The sequence below is a fragment of the Lathamus discolor genome, chromosome 8 (assembly GCF_037157495.1).
Source record: "Lathamus discolor isolate bLatDis1 chromosome 8, bLatDis1.hap1, whole genome shotgun sequence".
In the NCBI taxonomy this organism is placed as follows: Eukaryota; Metazoa; Chordata; class Aves; order Psittaciformes; family Psittacidae; genus Lathamus; species Lathamus discolor.
The window spans coordinates 1,751,278-1,766,053 of NC_088891.1; the positions used below are offsets into that span (position 1 = coordinate 1,751,278).

General features: G+C 56.8%; 1 protein-coding gene across 2 annotated transcripts in view; it reads right to left on the reverse strand.

The window, feature by feature from the left end:
* Nucleotides 1-139: 139 nt before the first annotated feature.
* Nucleotides 140-14,776, reverse strand: part of CORO2B (coronin 2B) — a 35,159-nt gene continuing 20,522 nt past the window's right edge. For both annotated transcript variants that reach the window (XM_065688593.1, XM_065688595.1), the window contains 10 exons: nucleotides 7,137-7,253; nucleotides 5,323-5,472; nucleotides 4,661-4,825; nucleotides 3,758-3,874; nucleotides 3,579-3,683; nucleotides 3,167-3,263; nucleotides 2,804-2,916; nucleotides 1,955-2,045; nucleotides 1,718-1,857; nucleotides 140-1,256 (listed from right to left, as the gene is read on the reverse strand). In XM_065688593.1, the coding sequence (XP_065544665.1) occupies nucleotides 1,125-1,256; nucleotides 1,718-1,857; nucleotides 1,955-2,045; nucleotides 2,804-2,916; nucleotides 3,167-3,263; nucleotides 3,579-3,683; nucleotides 3,758-3,874; nucleotides 4,661-4,825; nucleotides 5,323-5,472; nucleotides 7,137-7,253 (1,227 nt within the window). In that variant the 3' untranslated portion in view covers nucleotides 140-1,124. The remainder of the gene's footprint in view (nucleotides 1,257-1,717; nucleotides 1,858-1,954; nucleotides 2,046-2,803; nucleotides 2,917-3,166; nucleotides 3,264-3,578; nucleotides 3,684-3,757; nucleotides 3,875-4,660; nucleotides 4,826-5,322; nucleotides 5,473-7,136; nucleotides 7,254-14,776) is intronic.

Sequence of the window (14,776 nt, forward strand, 5' to 3'; positions counted from 1 at the left end):
GACCTCCCAGCCCAGAGGAGCTGCTGCAGCAGAAGCAGCATCCACCTCTATGCGCACCCAAAAGTGCCCTTTTAGGTCCCACCACCCTCTCTCGGGTGGGGGCCAGCCCTTGGCAAGGAAAGGAAGGAGCAGGCAAGGGTTTGGTATCTTGAAAACATTTTATTTCATCACTATTCCGTGGTAGCATAAATAATAGGCAATGACAGCACATGTAAAGAGGGGGGAGCAGCGGGTGCGGGCACAGGGTGAATTAATGGGGAGGAGAATCCATCGCACTGGTGGTGCTGGGCAGTTCAGCAACTTAGTTTAGTGAATATATATATATATCTATATATATATCTAGGTAAACCAGCAGTATTTGGTGTCATTCCTGTGCTCATCCACAAACCACTGATTGTACAGGCGTGCTGAACCCACCCCGCACAGCTCCGCACCACTGCATCCATCCCTTGGGTACCATCACCCTCAGCGTGAGCTGGGTGACGTCTGTCCCCCTCCCCACGGCACTGGCAGTGGGCAGGAGGACGATGAGTCCCTCTTTGCAGAGACACAGGGAGCAAAACCCCCTCTCTGTTTGGGAGCCCAGCCTCTCCGGGGGTTAAGGACGCAGTGCATGTGCATGGATGCACGCACACACACGTGGAGCGACTCCGTTGCGCAGGCTGTGATGCTCACCCAAGCCTGGCTGTGCCGGAGCTGTTCCACAGCCGCTGCCATGGGAAGGGTGCCCACATCCCACCCTGTGTTTGTGACCGAAGCCCTTCCCACCCCTGTTCCAGTTCTGCGCCCGCCCTCGCATCTTTGCATAGGAAACACACGAACAGCAACGAAGCTTCGCGCTCTCCCCGTGCCGGCTCATCCCGACGGAGGGGATGCGGCTCCACTACTTACTCCAAGCTCATGGCCCGGGGGCTCGCGGGGACCCCCCGGCCGCCTCTCATGCAGTAGCTCTCGGTTAAAGCAGTTTTAGTGCTAGACGGGACGAGGAGGACGTTATTTCCAGTTAGCTTTGCGGGCTCTCGGCAGGTCACTTGGTTGTGGCTCATGTGGGGTGTGAGTGGGTACAGGGAGAGTAAAGAGCGAGTATAAACAGAGGCAGTTCGTTTAGAAAACAGCCCTGCCAGTTAATTGTTCTTGGGGTTGTTCCGCAGGTTCTTGAGGGTCAGGTGGAGCTGCCGGACCTGGATGTCCTTCTGCGAGAGCTCTTCCTTCAGCCGCCGGATCTCGTCCTGCTGCCGGAAGAACATCCGGAGGAGCTGGAAGGGAATGGATGGAGCTGGAGGGACCGGCCCTGGGGCTTCACCTTCCTGACAGCCCCCCCCGGAGCCGCCTCACAACTCAGCTCCTTCTGCAATACAACTTGAGCTGCCGCTCGCTCGGCTTCAATACATCGCCCTCCAGCATGGGGATACCCCACACACGCAATGTGCCACCCCAGCTCCAGCAAAACGGATTCCTTCCGGGACTTGATGCTTCCGCAGCGCCTCCGTATGTTGTCCCCAGAGGGTTTTAAGTCAAAAAGAGCTCGTTTGGGAGCTGAACGCCGCTCCTTTGGGTGCTCTGTGGTGAACGTGAAGCTGGAGGCTTCAAGCCACAAGGAAACACAGTGCCCAGGTGCTGTTTGGGACGTGCAGAGCGGTGGCTTTCCAGGAAACGCATCCCCATCCCATCAGTGACCGTCCACGGCTATCCCCATCCCCATCCCATGCTGCCCTACCTCATTCTCCGTCCGCGGCGGCACGTTCTCCAGGAGGTCTATGCCATTAACAAGGACGCTCCTCTTCGCCTTCACCGGTGCCTTAAAGACAATTCTGGATGTCTTCTTGTAGCCCTCCTTCAGCGATATCAGGATGGGATCTGTGTGGAGCAGAATGGGGGGGAAGGAAGTCGGGGGGGGGCCGTGGTCCCATCCCTCATCCCTTGTCACCCCCAAGCACAACATCCGTGGCTTTACCTCGGTTGACCCCGCTGAGCCATTCATCCGGAGTGAGGGCTGGCTCCGTCCCCGGGGTCATGGGGTAGATGTCCTCTTGGTACGTCTCTGACTGCAAACAGAGGGAAGGAAAAGCCACCTCCTTTGTGACTGCTCAGCTTAACCTGCACATCCTAATGGTGCTGCACGTGGTTGTGCTTAATCCTCTTCGCCCAGGGCAGCGGGAGGTGATGAACTGGGGTTTGCATCGCTAATTTAGATGAGGAATCCCAGCAGATCTGGGGTGGCAAACACCAAACCCTGCTCCAGCGCTGGGACCAAACCCTGCTCCAGCTCCGGGACCAAACCCTGCTCCTGCTCCAGGACCAAACCCTGCTCCTGCTCCAGGACCAAACCCTGCTCCAGCTCCAGGACCAAACCCTGCTCCAGCTCGGAGATGCTTCACCAGAAACACCCCCCAACCTCACGTGAGACAAGCCCCTTGGTACCCATCCCAATGGGCCAAGCTGATTTTGGACAAGGCAATGGCAGCAAGGCCAGGAGCAACACAGAGAGGAATTTCATAGGATTATGGAATGATTTGGGTTAGAAGGGACCTTAAAGCTCACCCAGTTCCAACCCCTGCCACGGGCAGGGACCCCTTCCACTGGAGCAGCTTGCTCCAAGCCCCTGTGTTCAACCTGGCCTTGGGCACTGCCAGGGATGGGGATTTCCTAAAATCATTCCTATTGAGCCTTGAGTAACCCCCCTTGGGAATCCCATCATAACCACAGGGGGTCTAAGACCCAGCCACCAGACCGGTCAGTGAAGCAGCACAATGGGGCCATCCCCATCCCACCTGACTTGCATTGGACCCCCCAAGGGACTCACCCTCCTCGGCACGATCATGGAGATGGGCTCGATCAGCCCCTTGAGCGTGATGAGCTTGTAGAACCGGAAGACCTCGCAGGCCGACACGTCCAGCCCGTACTTGGGCATCACCCCTGCCAGGAGGCACAGGCATAAGCAGGGGTGCTGCACCCAGCCGGGACCCATCCGCCTCCCCAGCACCGAGCACCCCAAACACCCGTCTTCTCCAGGTCTTCAATGGATCAATCCCTGCTACCATCACATTGAGGACACGGGGCACAGACCTTGGCCACCCCGGGGACATTGGGAAAGGGATGAGCAGCTTTTATTCAGGACAAAGCACCTCTCGTCAGCCGCCTTTTGCACATTCAGGACCATCCTTACCCAGTCCTTTCTGCGGGGCCGGGGAGCGAAACTCCATGAGATAACTCAGGTAGGGCTTTTCCGAGCCGATCTCGTAATAGCGAATGTTCCCGTCACCCTGGAGCAGGGAAGAGGGATGGTTTGGGACACATGAGATTGAATAAAGCCCGTGGTAACAACCCCCATCCTTAGGGAAATACAAGCTGCGGGTGCTGCAGCCCTGCATCACCCGGAGGGATGCATCACCACCCGTTCAGCAGCGGTGGGCACCTCTCCAAACTAGGCTTTAGTGGCCAAAGAGCTGCATAACGCTCTGCTGGGGGCTCAGCACAGCCCTGCTCCGGGGAGGGTTCTTATCCCACCACGCTGGAGAGAAGCCCTTTCACCTCCCCAGGAGATGCCGCAGCGATGGGATGGGATGCACAGCCCGTACCTTGCCAGCCAAGTACAGCATGTGGGTGTCAGCATCATAGAAGGGGAAGAGGAGCCCCGAGAGCCCGTCAATCTCCTCCTCTATCAAGGGCATGGTCAGGTCTTCCTGCAGCAGAGGAAAAAGCCCTTTATTGAGCAGCCATGGCCGGGGGCTGGGGCTGGGGGGGTCCTGGCACCCACCTGGTCCCAGAGCGCGATCTGCCGCGTGTTCCAGCGCGACACCCCGGTGGTGAGCAGCCGCTTGGTGCTGCCCAGGAACACCACCCGGTTCACGCGGTGGTTCTTGCAGCTCGCCTCCTGCAGCACAGCAGCGCCGTCCGTGTTAGGTGTGGAACCAAGGGTATGGGACCAAGGGTATGGGACCAAGGGCATGGAACCAAGGGTATGGGACCAAGGGTATGGGACCAAGGGCATGGGACCAAGGGCATGGAACCAAGGGTATGGGACCAAGGGCATGGAACCAAGGGCATGGAACCAAGGGTATGGAACCAAGGGTATGGAACCAAGGGCATGGAACCAAGGGCATGGAACCAAGGCATGGGTTGGGCTGGAAGGGACCTTAAAGCCCCTCCAGCCCCAACCCCTGCCAGGGCAGGGACCCCTTCCACTGGAGCAGCTTGCTCCAAGCCCCTGTGTCCAACCTGGCCTTGAGCACTGCCAGGGATGGGGCAGCCACGGCTTCTCTGGGCACCCTGTGCCAGCGCCTCAGCACCCTCCCAGGGAAGAGCTTCTGCCTAAGAGCTCAGCTCAGTCTCCCCTCGGGCAGGTTCAAGCCATTCCCCTTGGCCTGTCCCTACAGGCCCTTGTCCCAAGCCCCTCTCCAGCTTTCCTGTTGGCCCCTTCAGGCACTTTCTGCGCCACCATCCCCTAATTTCTACTACTCCTCACCAACCCGCAATCAATAAAAGCTCCCAGCTCCTGTGCTTGGGATGGGACTGTCCCCTCCGCACAGCAGTTACCTGCGGACCCTGACCCCCCCAAACAGCACATCACGAGTACAGATATTTCAACCCATTTCAGTGTGATTCCTCCCCTGGATCCCATTTCCATCCCCATGCATCCCCTGCCTCTCACATCACCCACCTGCAGGACCCTGCCGGAGCGCGGCTCCACCACCCGCAGCTTCTTGTCCTTGCAGGTGGTGGCCAGGAGGCTGCCGTCCGTGTTGAAGGACATGCAGAGGATGACGTCCTTGTGGCAGTCGATCATCTTCACCGGCTCCCCCACGTCCAGGTTCCAGATGAGGACCTGTGCAAAGCAGGGACGTTATCCTTGTGTCTCCGCTCCTGGAGACCACCCGACCCCTCCTGCAGCCCCCACATCTGCCTCGGGCATCCCGATACCTCCTGTTGTGGCTGGAGTTGCTCCATCGTCACCCACAGAGCCCCTTCCCCTCCATCCAGGGCTGCCCTGAAGCTGCAGCTTGTGCTGCGCCCTCACTGAGTTTGCCAATGGCACTGAGCTGGACACGCCGGAGGGAAGGGATGGGATCCAGAGCCCTTAGAGCAGCTCCAGTGCCTAAAGGGGCTCCAGAAAACCTGGAGAGGGGCTTTGGACAAGGGCCTGTAGGGACAGGCCAAGGGAGTCCTTGCTCCTATGACGGGGTACGAGAAGGCTCCTTCTGCTGCAGACACTGGGCCATTCTATTCCAGTGAGCAGGATCCTGCTGCGTCCCATGCCACAGGCAGGGAAATCCTTTGCAAGGGCAGCCCCGGGCAGCAGGAATGGGGCTGGGCAGGACTCACCTTATAGTCATAGCCAGCGCTGAAGAGGATGTTGTTGGTGGTTGGGTGCCACTCCACGAGACCGACGCGCCGGCTGTGCCCATACAGCTCCAGGACGGCCTCTGTCATGTTCCTCTTCAGGCCGCCCTCGGGGATCTCCCAGATCCGCACCTACAGTAGGATGGGATGGGATGGGATGGGTCAGGCACCGGGATGGGTTTGGGAGCCTCGAGATGACCCCGACACCCGCCCAGGGGAGCTCTAAGCTGCTGCATCCCTGCAGTGCCCCAATGCCAGCAGCATCATCCTGCAGCCTAATGGATGTCCTGAGGTTGATCTGGTCCCCCTGTGGTCTGGTCTCCCGCAGGGGGAGAGCACAAGGAGGGTGATAATTGTGCCACAAGGACAAATATCCCGTGGTATCCCATGGGAGAGCATCAGGAGAGGACCGGTGCCTTTATCCAAACCAGTCTGAATGGATACAGATTTGACAGTGAGGCGATAACAACAGGAATAACGACAGGAAGGGTTTCAAGCAGAGCAATAACCCGGGTGGCCCATGGGAGCGATCCCCTCCTGTGAGGCAGCATCTAACCACAGCCGTTAATATAGAGCCATAAAATCCTCATCACCCCCTTGGAGAGGGTAGATCCACAGTGATGCCCCAGGGATGAGGCTGCACGGGTTGTCCTCTCCGTGCAGGGCAGTATGGAGGGAAGCAGGAGTCTGGAGCAGGATGGGTCGGCAGCATCACCGTGCTCCCCCTGCAGTGGTGTCCCCAACCTGGGACCAGCAGTGACAAAGAGCATCCAAATGCTCCGTTTCCTGCAGCTCAGACTCCATGGGCACCCGAGCATCCTCCCTTTGATAATGTTGGCCTGAACCTCCTTACACCTCCTAGAAGAGAGTGGGGAAAGCCCAAAGGTGCAGAACCCACCCGTTAGCAGCACCCTGGGCATGGGGTCACACCAGGAGCCATGAGCCCCATAGGACAGGGGGGAAATTAACTGAACTTCCCAGGTTTAATGATCCTCATGAAGTCTCCCCAGTACTCTCCCTCCCTCCCAGCACTTCCTATTCCCCAGCGACTGAATCTAAAGGTTATGACTCAAGCTGGGAGACAGCTCACCATGATTCATGGCCATGATCTGAATCTCTTTTCCCCACTCAATATCCTCCTTGACAAGCTCTCAGCTAATAATAAATGCCAATATACCGAGCTGCAGGAGGATGAGGTGTCAGGAGGGAATACAGTGAAACGCTAAGGCTCAGGAGAGGCAGATTTGTAACTGGTTAAGAACTGGATCACGCCAAACCCTGTCTTCTGCCATGCGGAACGGGCAGTGGTGTCTGATCTCTGTTGCACAACGGCTTTATTTCCTTCGTGATGCAGCCTTTGGGATGGACTTGGGTCCAGAAAACCAAGAGGATGCAAATAACTAACAGCTATATAAAGATGATCTGATTCATCATCCCCCAGCCTTCTGCTCCCATCGCTTGATGGATCAGGCCATGAGAGCTGTCGCAGCCCCTGCGGTCCCCGAGAGCAAGAAGGATCAATCCCAGCATTGCTGTTGGGCTTGGGGAAAACGAAAAGCCCTCGTTGTGCACAGCTCTGTGGCTTATTTGCATGGGGGACACGGAAAGAGCAGCGCCGGGATGAGAAATGATGCTGGGGACAAGCAAAGGAGCTGCCCCTGCACCATGACTGCGCCTATGGCTCTGCAGCAACCTCTTATCCCCTCTCTGCTCCAGAGGTGGTTGATCCATCCCCTACCCACAGTGCCTAAGTGGTGTATTTTAAAGGCAGGAGGTGCATGGGGCACGGAGCTCACCGAGGTGTCTTCGGAGCATGATGCGATGATGTTCTCAATGAAGGGATTCCACTTGATGTCCAGCACGTTGCCCTGGTGGCCACAGACTTTGGGGTAGTTCGGTTCGATGCGGCCTGTCTGTAAAAAGAGGAAAAATAAGTGGCAAATTTGGTCTTTTTAAGGCTGGAGCCTCGTTAGGGGAGCGAGGTCCCCAGCACATCCCGGGATGCGGCTTTTGGCTGGAGGAGACACCCAGCCAAGCCAGGGATTGGTTTTACCCTATGAATTTTCCATCGGAAACCACGGGCAAAAGGGCTGGAAGGGACTCGAGAGGCTCCAAACCAACCCTCAGGTCTCAGGTGGATCAACCACCGGGCCATGCACGAAGCATTTGGTACGTTCACCCCAAACTTTGGAAGCAATGCTGAGCAAGGCGTGCGTGTGTACCCTGCGGGACAAATCCCTAGCGACGTTGGGATCAACAACCCTAATGTTTAATGATGCTAATACCCAGCCATCACCCCACTTGATGGGATCCTTCCACACAGATGGAAATCCTCAGGGATGATCCGGTCCTGACATCCCAGCAGAGCTCCGCAGCAGGACACAGTGCTCAGCCTCCCATCAAGGCTCCCATCCCCGATGGGTTGCAGGGACCCTGCAGGGTCACCCCATCACCCTTCCTTCCCCCGTGCTGGCTCCGTGCCGCAGCCTGGAGGTGCTGGCACGCTTGGAACGTGCAGGATAAAGTAGGTCAGCCCGGCAGAGCCGTTAAATATTTGATGGCCCTTCCAGCACTGACCTCCTACCGCACCGAGCTCCCGGCTCCGCTTCACACCAACAAAGCCGTGCTGCGGGTACCACGCTGCACCTTCACCGTGCACAGCGAAGGGCAGCGGGCAGGGGGGGCTCCAAGCAGCAGGATGAGGCCCAGGGGCTCCCCCTGCGCTGTTGCTGCTGGGGAGGTTGATTGGGATCAGTCAGGGAGATGTGGCTGCTAATTGCTGCAGCGCTGCATGGGATCACAGAATGGGTTGGGTTGGAAGGGACCTTAAAGCTCATCCAGTTCCAGCCGCCTGCAATGAGCAGGGATGCCTTCATCCAGATCAGGTTGCTCAGAACCGCATCAGCCTGGCTTGAATGTCTGCAGGGATGGGGCATCCACCAAATGCATGGTTGGTGGCAGCTCCAGTGAACTCGGAGCAGCGCGGGATGCGGGGGCAGAGCAGGGATGGAGATGCAGAAAACCATCACTCGAGGTGCTGAGAAGTGCAGGGAAACACAACCCTCCCCAAGCCTATTTCGTTGATTTAAAAGCACTTTCCATAAGCTTTATTATTAGAGCAAAAAGCCAGTTCTTGCTCAAATCGCTGCAGCATCTCTAAGTCATCCCTTGGACACAACCCACATGTATAAGATAAGAACTAGGCTGGCCTTAAAACACCGGGACTCAGTTATATGGGTCATTTGTGATCGAGTTAAAGGGATAAAAATAGGTGCCTGTTCTTGCTGCCTTCAGAACGTGGGCAAAGGGGCACCTCCAGCTCCATCACTGGGGGGGTACCAGGGTCATTGTTCCCCTCTGCCCTGGCTGCATAGAACCATGGGGCTGTTATGTCCCCACATAACACAGCTCAAGTGCTCCTCATTGCTCCAGCAAAGGGAGGGCTTTGAGGGGCTGAAGTTCCTGGAAGATTTGCTCCTTCCAGCCCATGCCATGCAATACGTCGGAGCTGCTGGAGCCCGGCATGTTCGCATAGGAGGGATGGAATCTGGGTCACTGAGCTTCTCCTAGCCAGGGATCAGGGATCCAGCGATTAGGATTCACCGCGGCTTAACGCACAGCTGCTGGCAAGGTCCTTCGAAGAGTGACTAAATGGGAAACCGCAGCGTGAATCCCTTATTCCCATGGGGTTTCCTTTTTATTTCCTTTATTTGGCTCCTTCTCCTCTTCCATTTGCCCTGGGCTCGGGCATAACCCACCCCTGCCCTTGCGCCACCCCTTGCTTCAGCATCTCCTGCATTCTCACTGCATTCAACTTAATTATAACCCAAACCTCTTGATTTCTTGGTCAGAAACTATCCCTTGTAACCAAAGTGTGTTTGTCCTCTTGAAAGCCTAATGAATTTTGACAAACCCCATCAAATCTACTTGGCAAAGGGAATCACTCGGCTGGTTGCTCGGAATTAAAGTGACTGTGCATTAACTGATGCTGTTAAAGGGTCTGTCCGCCTGGAATTTACCAGCTGCTCCATGAATTCCTGCTCCAGACAGCGAGTTAATAATGTCATGCTAATGCAAATAGGAAAATAAGGGGAAAGCTGGATAATCGGAGCCGTTTGGGGAAGCGATGTCTGCTGGTGTACTTAATGTAATAACTGATCAAGCTGTGCTTTGCATCCCATTAATTCACAGGAGGGATGCTGGAGGCAGAGCTTCGGCGTTGCTGCATGGGAATGCTGGGGTTAGGTGTTGAGGTGTTCTCAGTGGAAAGCACCATTTTCCTAAGTCTTCCCCTCCATCCCTTTTGGAAAAGTCAGTTCGGTGGAAAACTGACTTTTTGGGGGGTGAAATCTGGTTTTTAGGCTCTGCGTTGGGAAGGCTTCATTTGTATTTCAATGAAGGGTTTGTCTTCAATGATTTCCTTTGTGTTACAGCCCATGTACTCTCAGTGCTTGGTCAGGCCCTGCTCCTCCTTGGATCTCGCTTTTCCAGGGGGCCACTGGCTCCCAGCATGGAGATCTGTGTCCTGGGGAGAAGATGCAACAGCATCTTCCCGAGGGGCTGTCTCTGCCTCTGAGTAAAAGGAAGCATTAAAATCCATGGGTGATGTGGGCTTTGATGTATCGCCCTTCCCATGGGATGCTCCAAGGGTTTGCAGTGCTGATGGTGGAATCCAGGCAAAGAAAAGCCTCCTGGAAGGGATGAGGAGCTGGGGGGACTCAAGGGACCATCCTTATGGCCATAGCATCATCCAGAGCCACCGGCTGCCAGAGGCTTGGGTCACCCTGGCAAAGCTGTCACTAAGTCACTTGGTTTTACCTCTGGAATCCCAAACTGATTTAAAATAGAGCCAGTAAGAGCCAAATCTGGGGCTTTAACCAGGAAAATGCCCCTTTAGCTGCTCGATAGTGTCAGGAACGTGCACTTTGATCACTTGCTCATCTGGGGTGAAGCTGCCAGGTCAATGCAGGGAATAAAGCACATCAGTGGCTGGCAGGAGGCAGGTCGGGGGCCAGGGCTGAGGTGGCAGCTCAGATCTGAGGCAGGCTGTTGCTGATGGGCACAATCCTCACAGTTCAGGCTCTCAGAGCGAGCCAAAGCGATGCTGTCGGTGGCTGGAGGAGGAGGTGGGAGCAGGATCCTGGCTCTTCATCCATCCCTGCGCTGAACCTGGCCCTGACGGGGGTTCCATCACACTAACAGGTATCAGCCCCCGAAGGGAAGGTGAACCTGCAGCACACGGATGGGGAACTGGTGTAACCTGCCCTAACTAGAAGGAAGCTCCCAAGTTAGGAATGAGCCTTATGTTCAGTGCCCACCACAGACCGGCTGACGGGGATGCGATCCTGTGTCCCATGCAAGGGAATGAATGAGCATGGATAAGGGACCTGCTGTAGTGGAAGGGGTCCCTGCCCGTGGCAGGGGGTTGGAACTGGATGAGCTTTAAGGTCCCTTCAACCCAAACCATTCCAGGATCCCATGTATTTCCTAAACCCGGCTTTGCACCAGCTTCCCTGGAAATCCAAACCCAGAGCATCTCCCAGCCCTTCTGTTTCCTACCCTCAAACCAGTTGTGCATGGAACACTGGACAGAAACAACAGCAGTGTCCATCCAGCATCGATGCCAGTGCCTGTCCCTGGGTAAGGAACATCCCCAAGGAAGCAGCTCCCACCACCACCCCGGGGTCACCCTTCCCCACACATCAGCTTCCCCCAAATGCTCCCTAATCCCTTATTAGCTTGTAGAGGGATCAGGGAAGCGCTGCCTGAGCCGTAGGGGATTTAGAGGGTTTCCCAGGAAATCCTTGAGTACACACGAGTCTCCAGTGGCTGAGATTAAGAGTAAATACATTTACTGCTGCGTTCTTAAAGGCCTCTCCTCTCTGGGAGCCGAAGGGGAGGAAGTTACACAGATTCCCCTGACCTGGGGCAGATCCCTGGATGGTTTCGGTACATGGGAAGGTCGCCGCAGGTTACCTCCTTCTCATTAGGAGCCAAGCCAAATGGAACCAGCGAAAGCAACAGGGAAAAGGGACAAACCCTTGGCAAGGACCCAGGAAACCCATTGCCATGGAGCGGGGCTGCTCGAGCATCTCCCCATGGAGCAGCAAGGCTCAGCCCTTGGGAAGCAGGAGCAAGCAGAGGGCTCCGGGCCCGTCTGGGCATCACATCTGCAACACAGATGTGGAAGCAAAGAGCGGAGAGAGCCCAGATGCAAGGGGAGGTGTTGCACCAAGAGGCAGCGCTTGCTGCCCCGAGCACACAGGATTCCCCAAGGGAATTCCACGTGCAGGTGGAAGGATGCTGCTCTTGGAGGGGTTTCTCTCCCACAGCTGAATACACATAGAGATGCCCCAAGCCTTTCTCCACCCTCACCGCTATTCCTTTGCATCCTCCCTTATGCCAGGATGCTCATCCAGCCTCCAGCACTGCAAACCTCCAGATGGGAGCCATTCATGGCCAGCCAAGACTCAGCAGATTGGTCTATGCCTTGTGTTCCCAGCGGGATCATCCCCTGCGAGGGATGGGGCACGCAACTGACCTGCCTGGAACCTGCTCCAGGGAGTCTCATCCATTCAGAAACCCAACCCCAAAGAACTCCATGCATGGAACAAACAACGTTGTTCATTGAAACACCAGTTCCAGGCATGGGAAAGGTCTGCGAGTGCTTCTGGGTCCTGCAGGGAGTAACCTGGTTGGTGCGGACACGCTGCCAAGCTTCCTGACTGCTCCTGTGGATGGGAACAGTGAGTAAAGCACGAAGGCAAGAGCCGGCTCCCTCATAGGCAAACTGGGAAGGCTCAGCTCAGGCTCTGGCACCTCTGAGAGAAGCAGAGGTTCCACCTCCAGGAGCACAACACCAGGAGTGAGAGCAGCCAGGAGCACCTGGGAGATTCCAGCAGGGAAGGAGATGGGATGTGCTCTGTGCATCCTCCAGCACCGGCTAAAGCAGGGCTTGTATCCCTTACAACCACTCCTGGCCACCCTCTCCCTCAGCCTCCACACCTTGAGCAAACAGCACCAGCGCCCGTGCCTCAGTTTCCCCAAGTGCTGCTGTCCCTGGCTCTGGCGAACTCATGCTCAGGGTTGCTTTGGGATAAAGAGTCCCAGATTTACCATGTTAATCACCATAAAATAATCACACCCACGTGTAAGCCTCATTACTCTTTTTGTTACCCAGTTAAGCCATGGAAATCATAAAGCAGGGGAAGAAATCACCGCCGCTTCAGGCTGGTTTGGGTGAGATGAAGGCTTGAATCTCAGTTCCCCCTTCCGTGCGGGCAGAAATGGGGTTACATGAAATAGATGTGACCCATCTCACCCCCATTGCCTGTGCCGGGGGTCACCGTCGCATGAGCTTCCCCAGCGCACAGAGCCCTCAGAGGCGATGCCCACAGCCTTTGGCAATGAAGTGGCACAGATTGACCCCCCCCGCCCCAAGCCTTGCTGCGGCATCCACCAGCGCCACAGCAGCAGCAGCAGCCAGGCTCAAGCCATTGGATCACGGGCGCTGGGAGTCGATCCCTGCTTCCTTCGGCGCTTTACCCCGGCGAGGACAGGCTTTAACCGGCAGAGGGGGCCGGCAATTGCCGCTTGGGCTGCGCTCCATGGGCCCGACCCAAGGCTTTGCGGCAAATAGAGCGGCACCAATGGGGACAGGATCCCTATTTCCCCTCCCAAGCTCCTGCTGGTCCAAGGACCCCGTTTCCAAGCCCCGTTCGTCCTCCGATCCATCACCAGCATTGAAACCTCGCACTGATGCTTTTTGATTGATCCAGGGGCTTAAACCCAGCCGAATCCCAGCTCTGGGCTTCCCACAGCTGCTCTCCTGTTATCTCCTTTACAAACGCAAGGACACGGGATAATGGGGCAGCAATGCTGATGTGTCAGCTCTTCCTGTAAGCCCCAGGCTTCTTTATTTTCTGGCCAGCTCCAGGTTAAAGCGGAGGCCTCCTGCAGGCTAAATTCGGATAAGAAAGACATTCACAGGGAAAAATAGGTAGCACGGAGCATGGGAGGCTCCTGTGCCCTCAGTTTAAAGATAGAAAAGCTCCAAGGACATGAGAATTGGTTCATTGTGTAAAGAAACCGAGAGAAACCTGCGCTGTCCCTGCAGGAAACCTCCTGGTGCTCTGAAGCGCAGCAGAAGCAATGAGAGCAGACGTGTGATGAGTGCGTCTGTTCTCTGCCCAGCCTTGGCACAGAGGTGTCCCTATGGAGGGGACGTGCACAGGGCTCCCATGGGCCATGCTGTGAGCACACAGGCAGAGCAGATGCCACCAGGACCCTGAGCCAAGCCGGAGCCAGGGCAGGATGCCCGGAGCACACATCCTGCTCCACCCGCTCGCCAGCTGCTGCCCTGGGGTTGAACCCCAGCCTGGTTTGGGTTGGAAGGGGCCTTAAAGCTCCTCCAGCCCCAACCCCTGCCACAGGCAGGGACCCCTTCCACTGGAGCAGCTTGCTCCAAGCCCCTGTGTCCAACCTGGCCTTGAGCACTGCCAGGGATGGGGCAGCCACAGCTTCTCTGGGCACCCTGTGCCAGCGCCTCAGCACCCTCCCAGGGAAGAGCTTCTGCCTAAGAGCTCAGCTCAGTCTCCCCTCGGGCAGGTTCAAGCCATTCCCCTTGGCCTGGCCCTACAGGCCCTTGTCCCAAGCCCCTCTCGAGGTTCCCTGCAGCCCCTTTAGGCACTGGAGCTGCTCTCAGGTCTCCCCTTCAGGAGCCTTCTCTTCTCCAGGCTGCCCCAGCCCAGCTCTCTCAGCCTGGCTCCAGAGCAGAGCTGCTCCAGCCCTCGCAGCACCTCCATGGCCTCCTCTGGCCTCGCTCCAGCAGCTCCACGTCCCTCTGGTGCTGTTGAACACAGAACTGCAGGCTCCTTGTGGGATCAGCCATGGGTCTGTCACCTCCATGGGCAGCCTTGTACCAGCCCCTCTGGCTGCAGTGATGGGCATCAGTGTCCCATACACGCAGTGGGGCTCAGCCCCCTGCTCGCACCATAGCACAGCCCTGCAGTGGGGTGAGGGGCTTCCAGCCCCACAAACAGCTCCCAACCAACCACATCTACGATGTGAACAACAACTTTGGCCTTCAGCTTCCTATGGGTAAACAGAGACTCCCCTTTCCTGCTCCGGCTTCCTCCAGGCACGCGGGCAGATAACATTGTCTGGCTGCGGAAAACAAGCTCCCTTCATCCCCTACAGAAACAAACCCCTCCTGCAGCAGGGCAGGTGATGCCAAGCACCCTTCCCCTGCCTAAAGGGCCCCCTGCAGCACCCCCAGCAAGCTGCATCGCAGCCCAATCGCCTTAAAGCGGCCCTCAGCATCCTTCCACCCCCCAACACCATTGAAATCAAGCTCCTTCAACCACGCACAGCTGAAACACATCCACAGACGGATGGAGCTTCCTCTTCCCTGGCTGTTTTGGCCAACCCTGGGTCA